This window comes from Malus domestica, chromosome 15 (genome assembly GCF_042453785.1).
Source record: "Malus domestica chromosome 15, GDT2T_hap1".
Classification (NCBI taxonomy): domain Eukaryota; kingdom Viridiplantae; phylum Streptophyta; class Magnoliopsida; order Rosales; family Rosaceae; genus Malus; species Malus domestica.
Window position 1 is genome coordinate 10,727,565 of NC_091675.1, and position 17,564 is coordinate 10,745,128.

General features: G+C 42.5%; 1 protein-coding gene across 1 annotated transcript; it reads right to left on the bottom strand.

Moving 5' to 3' along the window:
- Positions 1-13,276: 13,276 nt before the first annotated feature.
- LOC139191672 (uncharacterized) lies at positions 13,277-14,931 on the bottom strand. Its single transcript, XM_070812662.1, has 2 exons — positions 14,378-14,931; positions 13,277-13,425 (listed from the first exon to the last, which is right to left on the bottom strand). Exons 1-2 carry the CDS (start codon positions 14,895-14,897, stop codon positions 13,277-13,279), a joined length of 669 nt encoding a protein of 222 aa, XP_070668763.1. The 5' UTR covers positions 14,898-14,931.
- Between the last annotated feature and the right edge of the window lie 2,633 nt (positions 14,932-17,564).

The window sequence follows — 17,564 nt, forward strand, 5'->3', positions numbered from 1 at the left end:
TTATGGCTAAGAAACCAATCAACTTTATTGCGATGCTGACGGTGAACGAAGTTCTGACAACGAGGTATTGTCTCATCTGATCGTAGTTCTTACACTTTTCGAATTTTACGGTGGTCTATTATTAAATGTTTGGTTGCATGCTGATGCAGCATAATCGAGTTACGCATGTACCTCATGACGATTGGGACCGCTTGATATAGACTATCCTATCTTTGACCTAGAATTGATAAAGATCTTCATTGTTGTAAAATCTGGTGACGTTTTCTCTGTAGTGAGAAATGTTGCATCCTTTTGATCAAAGAAGTGTAATGTGTTTTCACACAGAAATACTTGAGTTGTGATTGAAGAGGTGGATGGAACTCATCGGTGAATCGATTGCACCTTAGAGTACCATCATGGTCAGGCAATTGTCGTAGCTGATGCTCTTAGTCGGAAAACCCCATGGGCAGCTTACTTTCATTAGAGCTATCCAGGACCACTATCGTTTTCTCTTCGTGAAATAGGAACTCTCTTGATACGAAACAAGTTGCTTTTGCCTAAAGGCGATGAAGTTGGAAAAGGGAAAATTTTTGGTGAGGCTTACATTTCATCGTACGTCATGCATACTGACAGTATTAAATTGTACCACTATTTTTGTCTATTTTATTACTGACATTGTATGAATGGGATGTCACTGAATATGTGAGAAGATGTCTTATTTACTGGTAAATGGAAGTGGTGAGATGGAAGCCATTAGGCTTATCTCAATTTCCTTTTATTCATGTTTGGAGGTGGGAAGAAATTCCCGTAATTGTCCTTCTTGGGTTATCGAGGACCCATTAAAGATGCGAATGGAAATGGAAAGAAATTCCTATGATTTGTGGTTTCTAAATGATTAGATTTTGCACCGATCTCTTTTGGAGTAGTTACGACGATAGTTTTTATTTTCAGTTGTGTATGGCACTATTTGAGACTTAGGTCGATTGATTCGATTGGCAGCACTGGTTAGAAAATAAAGTTTTACAAATTAGTTTTGGATGTTTGATTTTACGATTTGAGAAAGTATGTGCTTATGTTGTTGTTGACTTGGAATTGGACAAATTGGTATGTTTGCTCCATTAGGAAATTACTACTTGTTTATCAAGACAACATTGTGTTGTCGATATTGCGGGCGACCGACTGTGATATCGATGGCTTATTCGTTGGGTCCGTTAAGCAAGTGGACAGGTAGACCCGTCTATGGTAGTTGTTACTGCCTCATTATTTTTGGGGATTGACTTAAAGACACATACTTGTTTTTGGAGTACGTGACGTTATGAATGCTTGGGCGAGACCTACTTCCAATTTTTTATTTTTATTTTCAGTACAAGTATTTTAAATTACCTTATTACAGTTATATATTTGTATTTTTGACGTTACAAATGTTTGGTTGAGTCTTTTGTACTTTTAGTGTTAAGTTCAATACGAGTTTTCGACCCCTATGTTAATACGTATCTATTTTGACGTTATCGTATTTTACGTACATACTTTTGACCTTACGTTATTATATGTTTTCGACTGTATATCTTTATAAAGTATGTTTCTACTTTTACATTGATGGGGGAAGAAGGTATGAGTTTGGAGAGCATCATTGCAACCTGATCATGATGGTGTGGCATATTCCCTTTTATGCAACCGCTTTGACTTGATTTTTTCTTTACATATATATTTTTCTTCTTCCTATTTTCGAGTATTTTAGTATAGCAAGTTATTTCAAATTTCGGGACAAAATTTTCTTAACGGGGGTAGATTGTAACAACCTGTCATATCCCGGCCCGGGCCCCCACCACATCCCAGGACGTCGACACACTAAAAGGGGTGGATTGTAAGATCCTACATCGTCCAGGGGTCTAGATCCTGTAAGCCTTATATGTATATTCCCATCTCTACCTAGCACGAGGCCTTTTGGGAGCTCACCGGCTTTGGGTTCCATCGGAACTTCGAAGTTAAACGAGTTCGCGCGAGAGCAATCCCATGATGGGTGACCCACTGAACAAAACCGTGAGGGCATGGTCAAAGCGGACAATGTCGTGCTATGGTGGAGTTGAGCCCGGGATGTGACACAACTCGTCCCGAATAATTTTACAAATTTTGGAACGGAAGGGTATTTTGGTATTTTCAGTGGGGTTGGAAGATATTTTTTAATTGGGTTATTTGGGTCTTAATGTGTGTGCCCGATGGGGACCATTTCTTTTGGTGTTGTTTCCCTTCCCCGACCCACTCTCCTCTCTGATGTGAAAATTAACTTGACACTCAAATTAAACCCTATTGATGACAATTATAGTAAAGATGTACGTAGGGATCATTCTAGACCGGAGATTAACTAGGGATGCTAATCAACACAAATAAGACTAAAAAACACTAAACTAGACTCTATAGACTCAAAACTGACTCAAAACACTCAAAACAACAAAACTAAGTTAAAAAGACTCAAAATAGACTCTAGGGAGCTATTTGGACGAATTTAAGACTAGTAAGACTTAAAACACTAAATTGGACTGATTTAAACACTTTTCGAACTAATCTAAGACACTTAATTAAAAGAGGGATTGATTTGGACGAAATTTAACTAAACTAAACATATTGCAAAACAAAGTAAATTAGGTGATTTGAATGGTGAAAACTTAGCCAGAGGATCATTTTCCACACATAACATATGCATATAAACCAATTTCCAATATTGTTCCCTTAGACTATGAATGACAACACCCCATGTTAACCGTGACAGCACAAATTAACCATCAGATTTTCCTTAACTCATTGAATTGGACGAGATATGCATCACAACCAAATTATCCTTCTCAAGTTCCCTAACTATGAAAAGCATGATAGAAAAACATATCAAAGGTCATTAAGTTCTTTGAAAACCATAAGCATTGACGAGACATTCGTAACTATGAAAAGCATGATACTCCTACCAAGGATTTACTTAACACAATCATGACTAGTGACTTTTACTACTTATGAATATAAGTTCATAACGATTAGGTGAAACTCCCTTATACTCTAGCATCAAGTTTATGCAAGCAAATTAAGTATGCAACCTCAATCAACATACATAAACAAGTTTTAATAACTCAGATAAGCAAATCACATTCAAGACTCAAGAAACAATAACTGGATGTAATCAATTCATATAAAATATATAATCATGGCTTTGAATTCACCTCTAACTAAAAAGAAATTAGTTCCTCATGTATTTGAAAACATAAAACCAAATTAAAAGCAACATTGAAACAAATTTAAGGATAGAAAGAACCAGGAACGTCCCAGCAACTCCAATGGCAGATTCGAACCCTCCTTGGATTTCAAGCCACGACACAAAGCTCATTCTTCCTTCCTTGCTGTGTTACTTGATGAATCTCTGAGAAATTGGCATGAATTGTGGTGTAGAATGAATATGGGGATGGTGGTTCTGTTTTGTGGCAGAAAATATGTATTTATAGGCTAGGGTTTTACGCAAAGTAGTGGAGGAGAAGGATTACACAATCCTAGAGGAACAAAACTAGGAAATTCAGCATAAAGCTTCTAGAAAGGGATTAAATTCGTCATATTTCTAGGGGAAAAAGGATTAGGTTATTTGCATTGTTTCAGGGCTTCTAGAATCAGATTTTAGGTATTCTAATGCGATAAGGAGTCCCCCTTGCAGCTGGAATTAAGGTAGGATATGATTAGGATAAGATAAGATAAGGTTAGTTTGGATGAGATAAGGTTGGATAAGGTTTTGGATAATGTTTCCTTCTTTTGAGCTGATTCCTTATCTTCAATGTCTTGAATTAATTTCTTCAACTCTTTAGCACATTCCTAGCCTCTCTTGAACTTCAAATTTGTTCATTCCTTGTGCTCCATATGTAAGCTATCCATTCCAGCCCAAAAACTGCTCTAAAATGCTCCAAAATGCACTTTCTTGCCAACTTTGTCATTTGGACCTACAAACACACGAAAATAGCTTAAAACACTATAATAAGTAGAAACTAGCTATGAAAATGCAAGAAAACAAGCTAACTAAGTCGCATAAATATGCTTATATCACTCTCTTTTTCTCTTTCTACTCGTGGACTCACACTATATCTCCCCTCACTTTTCTCTCATTCCTCCTAAACTCTCAATGAGCATTCTCTTTCTCGGTAACTATCCATCCCCTCTTTGAGTTACACTCACACAAACAACAACCCCAGACCTCCCCATAAGGTGTAGGGACCTCGAGAACTTCATGCAAATCATTGTGGAATCCCTCTGTCATTGTACACTTACTTCCCCAACGAACGCCAATGAGTTCCCATTACCCCTTACATGGGTAAGCCTTTGAAACACTCCAAATGCTTCTCTTTTCGTCCTTGTAGTTCATTTTTGACTATGTTGGTGTCTTTTGGACATCAAATTACGAAGAAAACACCACGAGAAGGCTAAACCCAATTTTTCGACGACCTTTTTGGCCAACTCCGGCCACTACTGAGGAAACTAATGGTATATTTCTCTTCCTCATTCTTTGGGCTTCATTTTGATATATTGCACAACTTATTTTAGTTAGGTTTGGGGGTTGAACGGAGCTTGGAAAAATCCTACTTCATTCTCTGTCGAGCTCGACCAACCTGGCCTGAAAACGGGTCTAAACCCGATCCACCAGCTTAGACATGCCCAACTTGTTGGGCCATGGAACCCAGCCCGATTGGCTTACCTAACCCCAATTACCCCATGCCCAAACTCGAAACCCTTTAACCCAAAACTCAGCCCGTAGTTAGGCCCATACCCAGTTGCCTAGGCCTAACCTTGTGGCCCAAATCTGTTGAGCCGACCCAACCCAGATCGGATCCAAGGGAATATTACGGAATATTCCCACGTTGATGAAATATTCCTAGAATATTCTTGCGTTGACTTTTTGTTGACTTTTACGAAATTTGCCCGGGACCCTTTTTAGGGTAATTCGATGTCCTAAATCCGTTTTTCCAAATTCAATCCTTTTAATAGAGCTTTATTAATTGGACCCCTTATGTGCTTAGGTGCAATTATTATGGCATTTACGTCTTTGCTAGTTTGCACGGCTTTTCGACGACGGAGTATCTGTGTGTGGATCCCTTCTAAAATGCATATTTACTATTAGAAATGCATACATGAAAAACATGATCTTGTGGATACTTTTTATGCAACATTTATGAGTAAATCGGTTTCATGCTTTATGAATTATCATGCTTTTTCGACTTTACGTTCTTTGTGGTATATATGATTGATAACTATATACCTACTTATGAATGTGGTTTTACGATATGACGGTTTAGTTACTGAGCTCTGATTTGAGATATATATATTAGAAATATTTAAGGTTCTAAAAGACGCTAGACGCTAGTCGGGCGGCGGGTTAGGGCCAGCGCCTAGACGACTAGGCGGATTTAAGTAAATCTATTGTATTTCGTGTAAAGAAGTGTCTGTTTATACTTAAAATATATATAATTTCATCATAAACTAGATAATAGAATGACATATATATTATGAAGTATTGGAACATAATGAAAATATGGGAAGCAAACATATAATGTGTGTTTAATTAAGTGTTCAATAAGTCTCTTATAATTTATTGAAAACAATAAAATGCAAAAGGAAAATTATCTATTTTCTATTTAAGTAAGTCGCAACATAGGCATGTATCTAGCGGGTCTGGGCGGGCTAGGTGGGTGCCTCAACAGGTCTAAACGCCCTTTCTTAATTTTTAAACGTCTATGCATTAATCGAGGTTGTGGCCAGCCGCTTAGCGGCTGGGCGGGGATTTTTAGAACAGTGGAAATATTATGTTAATGTTTTTATGTGCGTATTTAGTGGTTATTCAAGGATATTGCCCACGGGCGAATGGTCCTACCTACGAGTGAATGATATTTATATTTGGCTTCGGCCGGGCGTAGGTTGGTGGCTTCTGCTGGAAGATACTTATATATGGCTTTGGCCGGGCGTTCGTAGATGGCTTCGGATGGAAGATATTTATATTTGGCTTCGGTCGGATAATGTAGTGGCTTCGGTCGATTATGATAACATTACTAAACACATTATATACGATATATATTTTATGAAAGGTTTTATGGCATGCTAGGGTTTTCTAAAAACCTATTACATATTATACTATTGAGTTTTCATAAACTTTAGGGGTTAGTACGTTCAAGATTAACTATTTTAGTATACTATATTACTTATATATCAACTTGGTCCACTCATGTTTTGTCTTGCACCCCCTCATAGCTTAGAATCGAGGCGTACAATCCCGACGTCAAGGCACTACGACATCAGCATCTATGAGTCATCTCGGTGTAGGACCCATCCTTTTGTTCATTCAATTTTATATTATTCATTTTTAGTGTCTCAAATTAATTGTATACTCTAAACACATTCTACAATTGCATATTCATTATAGTTAAATTTACAAGTTTTGTTTATGTTGGTTATTTGTTTTTAGTTCTCATGCATCATAATATGGCTTCATCACCTTCGGGTGTCGGTCAACACGTGCCTACCCTGGTGTTTGGAGAATATCAGGGTTGGGCGTGTCAATCTCCACATTCAAATTTTAATTTTTTTAATATGCACATATTAGTTCTTAATTTCAATAATAAATGAACATGACAAAAAAAAAATTATAAATGAACATAAATGAGAAAATACTAAAACAAACTAGTGACACAGAAATATGTAAATACATAAGTATATAGAAATAACTATCCCAAAATATATAAAGTTGACTTCTTTGACTTCTTTGACTTCTTTGTATCAAAATATTTGTACCGAAATATATTATAATGAACCTAAATGTATGTACCAAAATTTATTATATTGAATTAATGTATCTAAATGTCAATATTGAAATGTGTGTACCAAAATGTACGTATCGAAATATATTATATTAAATTAATGTACCCAAATGAAGAACAAAGAAATTGTATTATATTATATAATAAAAAAATTAGTTTACCTTAATATAGACATCAAAACATATTGTGATGAAGGAAATGAAAATGAAATGATTTAATTTATCATGGACAAAAATTAGATTTTAATTTTACACAAAGTTATAGTCTAACACTCTGTGAACACGGAAAATTCCTGAAACGAAAGAGACAAGAACAAACGTGCACAAACAAATATTTGTGTTTGATGATTTTGGGTTACAATCTCTCTCTATTTTGATCCTCTGATTCGATCTCCGTAAGGTGTGTATTTGTGGACGTGTGATTGATCCAAAGGGCCGTTGGGCTTGATCTAAGGATGAACGTTCTTCAAGGGCCGTGGACTTGATCTTGAAGGTGGATTTGAGCGGATCTTCAAAAGGGCTTTTGGGCTTGATCTTTGAAGAATAGTGATGAACGGATCTCCAAGGGCTTTTGGGCTTGATCTTGAAGAACAATGATGAACGGATCTTCAAGGGCTTTTGGGCTTGATCTTGAAGAACGGTTGGATGTGTGGATTTGTCGACGTTGTTGATCCAAAGGGCCGTTGGGGCTTGATCTTGGATGAACGGATGATGAACGATGGTGCTTTCTTCAAGGGCCGTCGGGGCTTGATCTTGAATTGGTGGATGGTTGATCCAACGGCCGTCGGGGCTTGATCTTGGAAGAACGATGAACGAAGAACGAAGAACACTTTCTTCAAGGGCCGTCGGGGCTTGATCTTGAATTGGTGGATGATTGTTGATCCAAAGGGCCGTTGGGGCTTGATCTTGGAAGAACGATGAACGAAGAACGAAAAAGGCTTTCTTGATTCTTCGGGAACCTAGATGCTTGAGAGCTTCGGGGTTTCAGAGCTTCAGAGCTTCAAGGTGTAATATGAATTGGTCTCTTAAATGAATGAAATAGGCTTGTATTTATAGAATTTTCCAATGCCTAATTTTGAATATAATATCCCAGATGAAATAAGTCGTTTCTGCCAGGTGTTGACACGTGTCCTATTTGATGACTTTTCCAACTCATTTCAATTTTCGTTGAGTCACACGCTACGTGTAAAATTTATGTAATACATGAGCGTTGACACTTTGATTTATTGGTCAACATTTATTTACCGAAATTTCGATGTCTACAAATGCCCCCACTTCAAGGCGCGTCGTATACAGGTGATTGTCACGTGTAGGAGATGCGTTTTGAACTCCCTTACTGTAGATGTCGATCCAAGGGCCATTCGAGGCTTGATCTTGGATTGGGCTGGAGATTTCTTCAAGGGCCGTTTGAGGCTTGATCTTGAATTGGGCTTGAGATTTCTTCAAGGGCCGTTGAGGCTTGTTCTTGAATATTTTTTTGTTTGAAATTTCTTCGAGGGCCGTCGAGGCTTGATCTTGAAGGTTGAAATTGGACCACAAGGAGCTTCATGTGGTAGATGATCTTTGGCTTTGGTAGTGGGTGAATCGACACGTATTTTGTTGCGCTTTGTTGACTTTCCACAGCTTTGATCTTGAACTGGGTTGAAGGATTTTCTAGATTCCTCCAATTGTTGATTTTCCACAGCTTATTCTTGAACTAGGTTTTGATTCAAGGGTGGTAGACACTTAATCTTGAATCGGACTTGTGATTTCTTCCAGGGCTGTCGAGGCTTGATTTTGAATTTGGCTGGAAGCTTCTTCAAGGGTCGTTGAGGCTTGATTCTTGAAGGCTGACTCGAACACACGGCAAGCAGGCACGAGGTGAAGGTGACGACTTGTTGCTTTGTTCAATCTTTCTAATTCATACCTGAGTAGTTTGGTCAACGGTATGATCTCCGAGATTGATGGGCTCCTCTTCCAATTGGTGACTTGGTCTTTAAGGATTTGATTCAAGGGTGGTGAATCGGCACGTGCAGCCCACAACGCCTAGTAAGTCGACCCAAGAATTTGAGGGTCAAAACGAGTTCACCGTCCTCAGGCAGATGCGGCATCTTCTCGAGTTCTTCATCTCAGACTCTTTCTGCTGAGTTGACTGTGCATGCTGCATTCTTCTCTGCTTGTTTCTTCAGGCAAATGTGGCAGCTTCTCGAGTTTCTCAGTTCGGACTCCTTTTGCTGAGTTGACCGTGCAGACCGCATTCTTCTCTGCTTGTTCCTTCTGCACCTTGTCTCCACATGCTGCAAGGTATCATTTTCACTTGCCTTATCTGTCATCCAGGCAGATGTGGCAGCTTCTTTGAAAGTACAGCAGCAGTGGAAGGCGAGTACTCGAGAGCAGTGCTAGGTAGGCAATCAGGGAAGGGTTCCAAGCAGTCGGTTCCTTACCCGAGTTTGAGTGGAAGTTCCGGCATATTGTTTTCTTTATCCTTGTCTTTGTAGGTAAGAACAAGGACAAAGGAAATGATAGGGAGAACGCATGATATGAGATACTCTTGCTTTCTACCCTGGTGATATGAGATACTTTTGCTTTTGGAGTCATTGGCTTGCAGAGGTACCCCAAGGAATAAGGAACACTGAATGACTCGAGAGGTTTCGTTGGGAAAGCATTTTTGGAGATGAAGAAAGGCTCTGTATGTCTGTCTTGCTCCGGAAGGTGAAGGTGGACAGTTATAGGAGGTCCCTTAATACTTGTAGAGGTACTATTCTTTCACTTGTGTCGGCAACTAACGCGTGATTGAACAGTAAACTTTCACGTGCTTTCTCCTTCACCGAAAATCTTCGACAAATTGCCCGTGATTTGCGCAAAGCTGAGTTTGCATGTGATGGGTACTGACGTGTCTGGAAAAGACTGGCGTCTCTTCGATATCTGGGATCGGCGCTTCGACAAATTGCCCGTGAGTTTCGCAAAGCTGAGCTTGCGTGTGACGGGTGCCGACGCGTCTGGAAAAGCAAGATGCTTCTCCGATTTCTGAGCTTGCCTCTTCGATTTTTGAATGGCCTCTTTGAATTCTGAGCTCGCCTCTTCGATCTCTGAAATCCCGTCGAGTGCTGATTTTTATAGAGGCATGCAGTTCGTTTCAAAGCACACTTGAATTTTCGCTTGTGAAAACTCCCTTCTTGCACTTCTAAGATCTTGATTTGTCCGATCTCTTATTTCTTCAACACTTTGAAAATGTCTGGACCCTCCGACCGTCGTTTTGACTTGAATCTTGGTGAAGAGGCAGTCCCGCCTTCTCCAGACAACATATGGCGCCCATCCTTCATATCCCCTACTGGTCCTCTTACCGTTGGGGATTCGGTGGTGAAGAATGATATGACCGCTGCGGTGGTGGCCCGGAACCTTGTCACTCCCAGAGATAACAGACTACTTTCCAAACGGTCGGATGAGTTGGCTGTTAAGGATTCTCTGGCTCTCAGTGTGCAGTGTGCAGGTTCTGTGTCTAATATGGCCCAACGCCTATTTGCTCGAACCCGTCAAGTTGAATCATTGGCGGCGGAAGTGATGAGTCTCAAACAGGAGATTAGAGGGCTCAAGCAGGAGAATAAACAGTTGCATAAGCTCACACATAGCTATGTGACAAACATGAAGAGGAAGATTGACCAGATGCAGGAATCTGATGGTCAGATTTTACTTGATCATCAGCGGTTTGTGGGTTTGTTCCAGCAACATTTGCCTTCGTCTTCTGGGGCTGTACTGCGTAATGAAGCTCCTCATGATCAACCTCCGGCTCCTCTTCTTCCTGGAGTTCCACCGAGTGGTGTGACTTCAAACAGTCAACCTCCGACGTCTCTTTTTCCTGGAGCTCTGCCGAGTTGTGAGGCGCCACCTGATCGTCCTTGAATATCTCCTCTTGTAAATTTGATTTGATTTGATTTTTTTTTTTTAATTTATGTATAATGCAAATTTATGTAAAATTTCCAGAAAAATAAATAAATAAAATGGACCTTCTATTTCTCTCTATGCATTTGTTTTGTTTTGGCTTTTTTTTTTCTTTTGGTGCTGGATGCACCAAGTTCCATCATTTATTTTATTATTTATTTTATTTTTCTATATATATATATATTTTTTTAACAGTTTTTTTTTTCTTTCTGCACATGGTGCCCATGCACCACGAGAAACTTTTGATCTGCCATGGGGCTGTACCCCATCTTTGATCCACCATTCCTCTTTTTTTCACGTGATGCCAGATGCACCACCACCTCTTTTTTTTTTTTTTTTTTAATTGTATTTCTTTCTGTATAAATTAGGATGCTTGGCTGAGGGATTTGTAGGGAAGGACGAAGACGGACGGATAGCTTGAGTTTGAGGAAGAGCTTCTCGGCCGGCTAGTCGTTTGACAGCGGTCTTTGAAGTTGGTGGCAGCTGCGAGGCAAGAGACGGAGGAGGTGGAGGTGACCTTGACGTCGGATCCAGCTAGAACCCAGAGCATAGCCACTGAGCCCAACCACCGAACACAGCCGCTGCACACCGTTGTACTGCCACTGAGCACAACCATTGCGCATCCGTTGCACTGCCACCGAGCACCACCACTAATCGAGCACAGCCACAGAGCACCGCTACTGAGCACAGGCACATAGCACAGCCAACAGACTTCACCTTGTCAATTCCTACCGAGCCCATACCGTCATCATGCACGACATTCCTCTGACAGCCGCTCACAATGTGTTTACCATTTGTCACAGAAAATGTAGATGTTATGCAATACACTTTATTCACATGACCTGTATAGATCTTCAGAAACTTCCCCGCCGCGTATTTTGACAGCTTGATGATGTCATTGAGAGTGGCGACGAGTATGAACTTGCCATTAGGCGAGAACTTGGCGAAGGAGACGGAGGCTGATTTTATCGTCAATTAGCGTCTTCAGTAGAGTCCCCGACTCGGTGTCCCAAATCTTACAGGACCCGTCGTGGCTGGCGGAGACGACAATCGAACCGTCGCGATTGAAGCTCACGGAGGTCAGAGGCTGGTGCTGGAGAATGAGCAATGGACTTGACCGCTATGGAGAAGTGCCCTTGTTGAACTGCTGTGATTGAGACGGCGGTGTTTGTTGTTGCTGCTGCTGTTATTGTAGTTGGGAAGGATGGAGCATTTGAGAAGAATAGAAAGACCCGTTAAAATAAGGCATTGCTTGAGCATGGGGTCCTCTGTAGGCTGGCTGTGCTCCTAAGTGAGCCGGCATTGGAAATGGATATGCGTTGTTTCTGCAAAATTGCCAAATACTGGGGTTCATTTCCAGCCATATTTGGGTAGTTGAAACTCATTGCTGGAGCTGCAGCAGCGGTTGCAGCTGTCGCATTCAATGAAGAGGAGGTAGGTGCACCGGACAAAGCCGCACCAGCAGCATTAGGAGACTTCACAAACCCTGGTTGAACAGCAGCAGCTGCCTGCTGCTGGCTTAATGGGAAAATGAAAGCAGGACCATGCAAGATATTACTAGGTGCCCCAGGAGGTAGACCTTGCTGGAGCACGATTTGCTTTCTCTGCGCAGCATCCACAAGGTTTGCTGCTTATGAAGTTTTGTCCTTCGCAGATTGAGCAGGAAACATAGAAATCCCCTGCCCCTTGTCCTGGGCAGGATTCACCCCTCTACCTTGAATATTGCCAAGCAATTCTGGAGGTAATACATTGGGATTGCTGTGCTTGGCTCCCCCATACAGAGATCCCGAACCAGCTGCTACCGGCCAGAAAGGATTCATCCTCAACATTTGCTGGTGATAGAATATATTCGTCGCAACGTAGCAATGGGATGCGCACCTCTTTGGCCGAGGTTGATTAGAAAGCAAATGCGGCGGCTGTAACGGAGCTGAAGAAACGGTGCTCCCATCCATGGACATGACTCCTTGTAAAGGCACCATATATCCCATTGGAAGAAGCCCGCCCGGCCAACCGGCTACAGACATTGGCAAAGGTACAGAGCCCGATTGCACAGTTTTCTCGGTGTTATGCTTAACACCATTTTAGGGCAGCTTGTTTCCACTAATACTATCAGTCTTCTCCAAATCAAGCTGCAGATCAAAATTCCTTTCTTTCCCACCAACAACGGAAGAAGTCTGCTTTTTCCAATCAGCTGCTTCTGCTTCTTCCACAGCTGCTTTTGACTTCTCAGTTTCCAAATTTAAAGGTTGCACTTATTCCTTGTTGCCAATTTTCAGAGCTTTGCTGTCATCCTCTCTGCTCACAGCTTTTAAGTCCGTTTCTGTATCTACGACCGCAGGCTTAGGATCTACGGAGATAAAATCAACTTCACCATCCCTTTCTGGAGGAGCCATCAGATCTATCTAGAACTTTTCTTCTCGGTGGTTTTCAACTTCTGGGATTGTTAAACTCGGTTTGGTCAAGGTGATTTCTTCACATTTATCATCCAATCTGATGGTAGTGGATTCCTTCTTGGGAGATTGAAGTTCCACTTTGCTCGTTCTAACATTTCTACTCTCCGATTCGTCGTTCGCTGGCCTTGAATTTTGATACGGCATTGCTCTCCGGCTCAATTGCCTCTGGCTGAGCCTCCATTGATGCCGGAGCAGCTGGAACAGCTTGAGAGTCGGGCAAATCGTACGCAAAGCCACCATTTTTAGCTGCAGATCAACAACAACAACAACAACAAAGCCTTTTCCCACTAAGTGGGGTCGGCTATATGAATCCTAGAACGCCATTGCGCTCGGTTTTGTGTCATGTCCTCCGTTAGATCCAAGTACTCAAGTCTTTTCTTAGGGTCTCTTCCAAAGTTTTCCTAGGTCTTCCTCTACCCCTTTGGCCCTGAACCTCTGTCTCGTAGTCACATTTTCGAACCGGAGCGTCAGTAGGCCTTCTTTGCACATGTCCAAACCACCGGAACCGATTTTCTCTCATATTTCCTTCAATTTTGGCTACTCCTACTTTACCTCGGATAACCTCATTCCCAATCTTATCCTTTCTCGTGTGCCCATACATCCCACGAAGCATCCTCATCTCCGCTACACCCATTTTGTGTACGTTGATGCTTCACTGCCCAACATTCTGTGCCATACAACATCGCTGGCCTTATTGCCGTCCTATAAAATTTTCCCTTGAGCTTCAGTGGCCTCCGACGGTCACACAACACGCCGGATGCACTCTTACACTTCATCCATCCAGCTTGTATTCTATGGTTGAGATCTCCATCTAATTCTCCGTTCTCTTGCAAGATAGATCCTAGGTAGCGAAAACGGTCACTTTTTGTGATCTTCGCTAGATTGCTCCGGTCATTAGTGTGGATAAGTATATAAATGGATAGAGATAGGAAAGCAAACACAAGATGTACGTGGTTCACCCAGATTGGCTACGTCCACGGAATAGAGGAGTTCTCATTAATTGTGAAGGGTTTACACAAGTACATAGGTTCAAGCTCTCCTTTAGTGAGTACAAGTGAATGTTTAGTACAAATGACATTAGGAAATATTGTGGGAGAATGATCTCGTAGCCACGAAACTTCTAAGTACCGGAGTGTGGTATCGTCTTGACTTGCCTTATCTATCTCATAGGTAGATGTGGCATCTTCTCTGGAAGTACTCTTCCTCCATCCAGGGGTGGTATCTGTAACTGGTGGAGATGCACAAGGTAATGTATCTGTAACTGGTAGATGTGGCATTTTCAGCTGCAGATCCTGGGTTTTTTTTTTTTTTTTTTTCACATTTGGAGAGGAAGTCTCAACCTTCGAAGGCTGATCAGCCACCACTTTGGCCGTAGACGAAACGGGACTGTTTTGAACTGCAAAAAATGATGGGTTCTTATCTTCGCACTTCACGGGTCGCGGTCTTTTCCTCTTGGATGCGGCGGCCTTGTCCTTCACCTCCTGGGGCACAAGCGACCACAGCTTGTCGAGGTTTACGATCGGGCAATGGAACTTGTTGCGCAGCCTGTGGAAGTACCTCATACCGACTTTACCGAAATACCCTAGATGGTACTTGTCGAAGAGGATCCGGTGGTGGTGCATGCCTCCGGCGTTACCGCGACCGCCGGGGTGCTTGCGGTGCTTGCCGATACGCCCGTGGCCGCGCTTCTTGTGGTTCTTCTTGAACCTCGTCGTCATCGTTGTCCGCCTAGGGTTTTTGGGGAGCGGCAGCTAAGGAGTGAAATGGAGGGGCTTTGGGCCTGAGCCTGGATTTGGGCTTTGAGAGCTGGGCCTAGGCCTAGGCCTGGAGGGAGAGGAATCTGCATTACAGCATGCTTAACACATTTATGTGTTTAAGAAGCGATAGGCTTTGGCGAGACTGGGCCTTTTGCTGACATTTTGCTTTCTTTTTTTTTTCCGAAGAAACTGTAATTTAATTTTGTACAAAGAAAATTGCAAATTTTCTTAACAAAATGAATTTGTAATGAAATTGACCTTCTTTAATAAAACATTTATTCTTTTGATTTTGATGTGACTGAACTCGAAGTTGAATGTTCAAGCTGCCTACGTACCCTTCCAAAGAAAGAGATCAAGTCAAAACGTAGTTCAAATACTTTTTTTTTTTTTTTTTTTTTTTGGTATTTTCTTTTTGTGCCGTTTGCAGTTTTAACTCGTGCAGGCAAGGAGCTTTGGGTTGTCGCCTTTTAGGCTCGTGCAGACCAGGAGCATTGGTGTTGCCTTTTATGCTCGTGCAGACCAGGAGCATTTGGTGCCGTGTTGCAGTTTCAGCTCGTGCAGGCAAGGAGCGTTGGGTTGTCACCTTTTAGGCTCGTGCAGACCAGGAGCATTGGTGTTGCCTTTTATGCTCGTGCAGACCAGGAGCGTTGGCTCGTGCAGTTTAGGCTCGTGCGAACGAGGAGCAGTGTGTCCTACAGTTTAGGCTCGTGCGGACAAGGAGCTTTGTGCCATGCAGTTTAGACTCGTGCGGGCCAGGAGAATTTGTGAATTTTGTCAAGCACTCCGGGAGAGGCGTTCCTCACAATTTTCATAACAAGGAGCTTTGACCGCATGATTGAAGAAGTCTTCGGGCAAGAAATCACGCATCGTGATGGGGATGGACGATCTATATGTCGAAATTTCATCATCTTCAACACGTTCACGTTGCTTTGAAGGTTGACAAGAGCTGATTTGCCCCCTTTCCGATTGGCGGACTTGTGGAGGAGACGTATGCTTCTTGTGCAATTTCTTAGGAGTGACTTGAGTCCATCTTTCAATTTTGCTTGTCTTGGACGATGCCCCCAGCGATTGAGGTGAAAACTTTGAGTCGGAAGAGCCAGAAGTGAAGGTGGTATAGTTTGACTTCGCCACTTCGTCAAGATCTAGCTCGATGATTCCTTTCTGAGCCAGCTTCATGATGAGATCTTTCAGCACGAAACATTTTTCTGTCGGATGACTGATGAAGCGGTGGAATTTACAGTATCTTGGACTGTCGGTATGATTCATCTCTTCCGGCCGTCTGCACTCAGGCAAACTGATCACCTTCTTGTCCAACAGGTCATCCAGCATGGCAACCACATCAGAGTCGGGGAATGGATAAGTCTTCTCCTCAAGCTCTTTCAAAGTGCGTCTACGCATCTCTTGATCACGAAAAGCTTCGGTTTGAATCGCCTTGCCTCGTGTGGATATTTTGACGGGAGCTGTGTTGACCGTCATCGCTTCCTTGGTGGGTTTCCATGCAGCCTTTTCCCCCTTTGTCCCAAGAACTTTGTCGTTCTTGTAGTCGGCGATCGGTTCTTTCTTCCCATGATGGGCGATGCTCAACTCCATGTCATGGGCGCGGGTGGCTAGCTCTTCGAAGGTCCGTGGTTTGATGCCTTGAATGATGTATTGCAAACCCCATTGCATGCCTTGGATGCACATCTCGATTGAAGAGGTTTCCGAGAGCCTATCTTTACAGTCGAGGCTCAGAGTGCGCCATCTGTTGATGTAGTCAATGACTGGCTCGTCCTTCCACTGCTTTGTGCTTGTTAGCTCTAGCATGCTCACAGTGCGACGGGTGCTGTAGAAGCGGTTGAGGAATTCCCGCTCTAATTGCTCCCAGCTGTTGATGGACTCAGGCTCTAGGTCTGTGTACCACTCAAAGGCGTTTCCTTTCAGCGAGCGCACAAACTGCTTGGCGAGGTAATCCCCTTCGGTTCCTGCGTTGTTGCAAGTTTCAACAAAATGGGCAACGTGTTGTTTCGGGTTTCCTTTTCCATCAAACTGCATGAACTTTGGTGGTTGATAACCCCTTGGCATCTTCAGGGCATCAATCTTCTTGGAGTAGGGCTTCGAGTAGAACAAGGAGGTATGTGAGCTCCCTTCGTACTGTGCCTTGATGGTGTTGGTGATCATCTCCTGCAGCTGCTGGATAGAAAGAGATCCCATGAGTGTCGCTGCTTGGTCTGGCTCCGGCTTCGCATCGTTTTTCTCCACCTGAGGCTCCTCTTCTTCGTCCTCTCTTCTCTTTAGTGGATCATTCTCTGGGTCGGGTTTATCGCCGTCCTGCGCCTCTAGTCGATTGACGAGTGCTGCAATTTGCAAGTCTTTTTCTTCCACAGTTCGGGTTAGCCTTGCGATTGCTTCATTCATTTGAGCTAGCTGTTCATCGATTGAAGTTGCTCCAATGGTCATGACTTGCATGGCTGAACTGTCGCTTGAATCGGCATCGGAGAGCATGGATTCGGAGTATTTCCTTGGGCTTTCCCCCCTTGGTGCCCTTAGTGAGGCTAAGGTGATCAAAGGCTCGTGCCTTGGGTGCTTTTGTTCCCTTGGCAGAGTTGATGCAGAGGTGAAAGAGGCGGTAGAAGTAGCTCTTGCCATGCT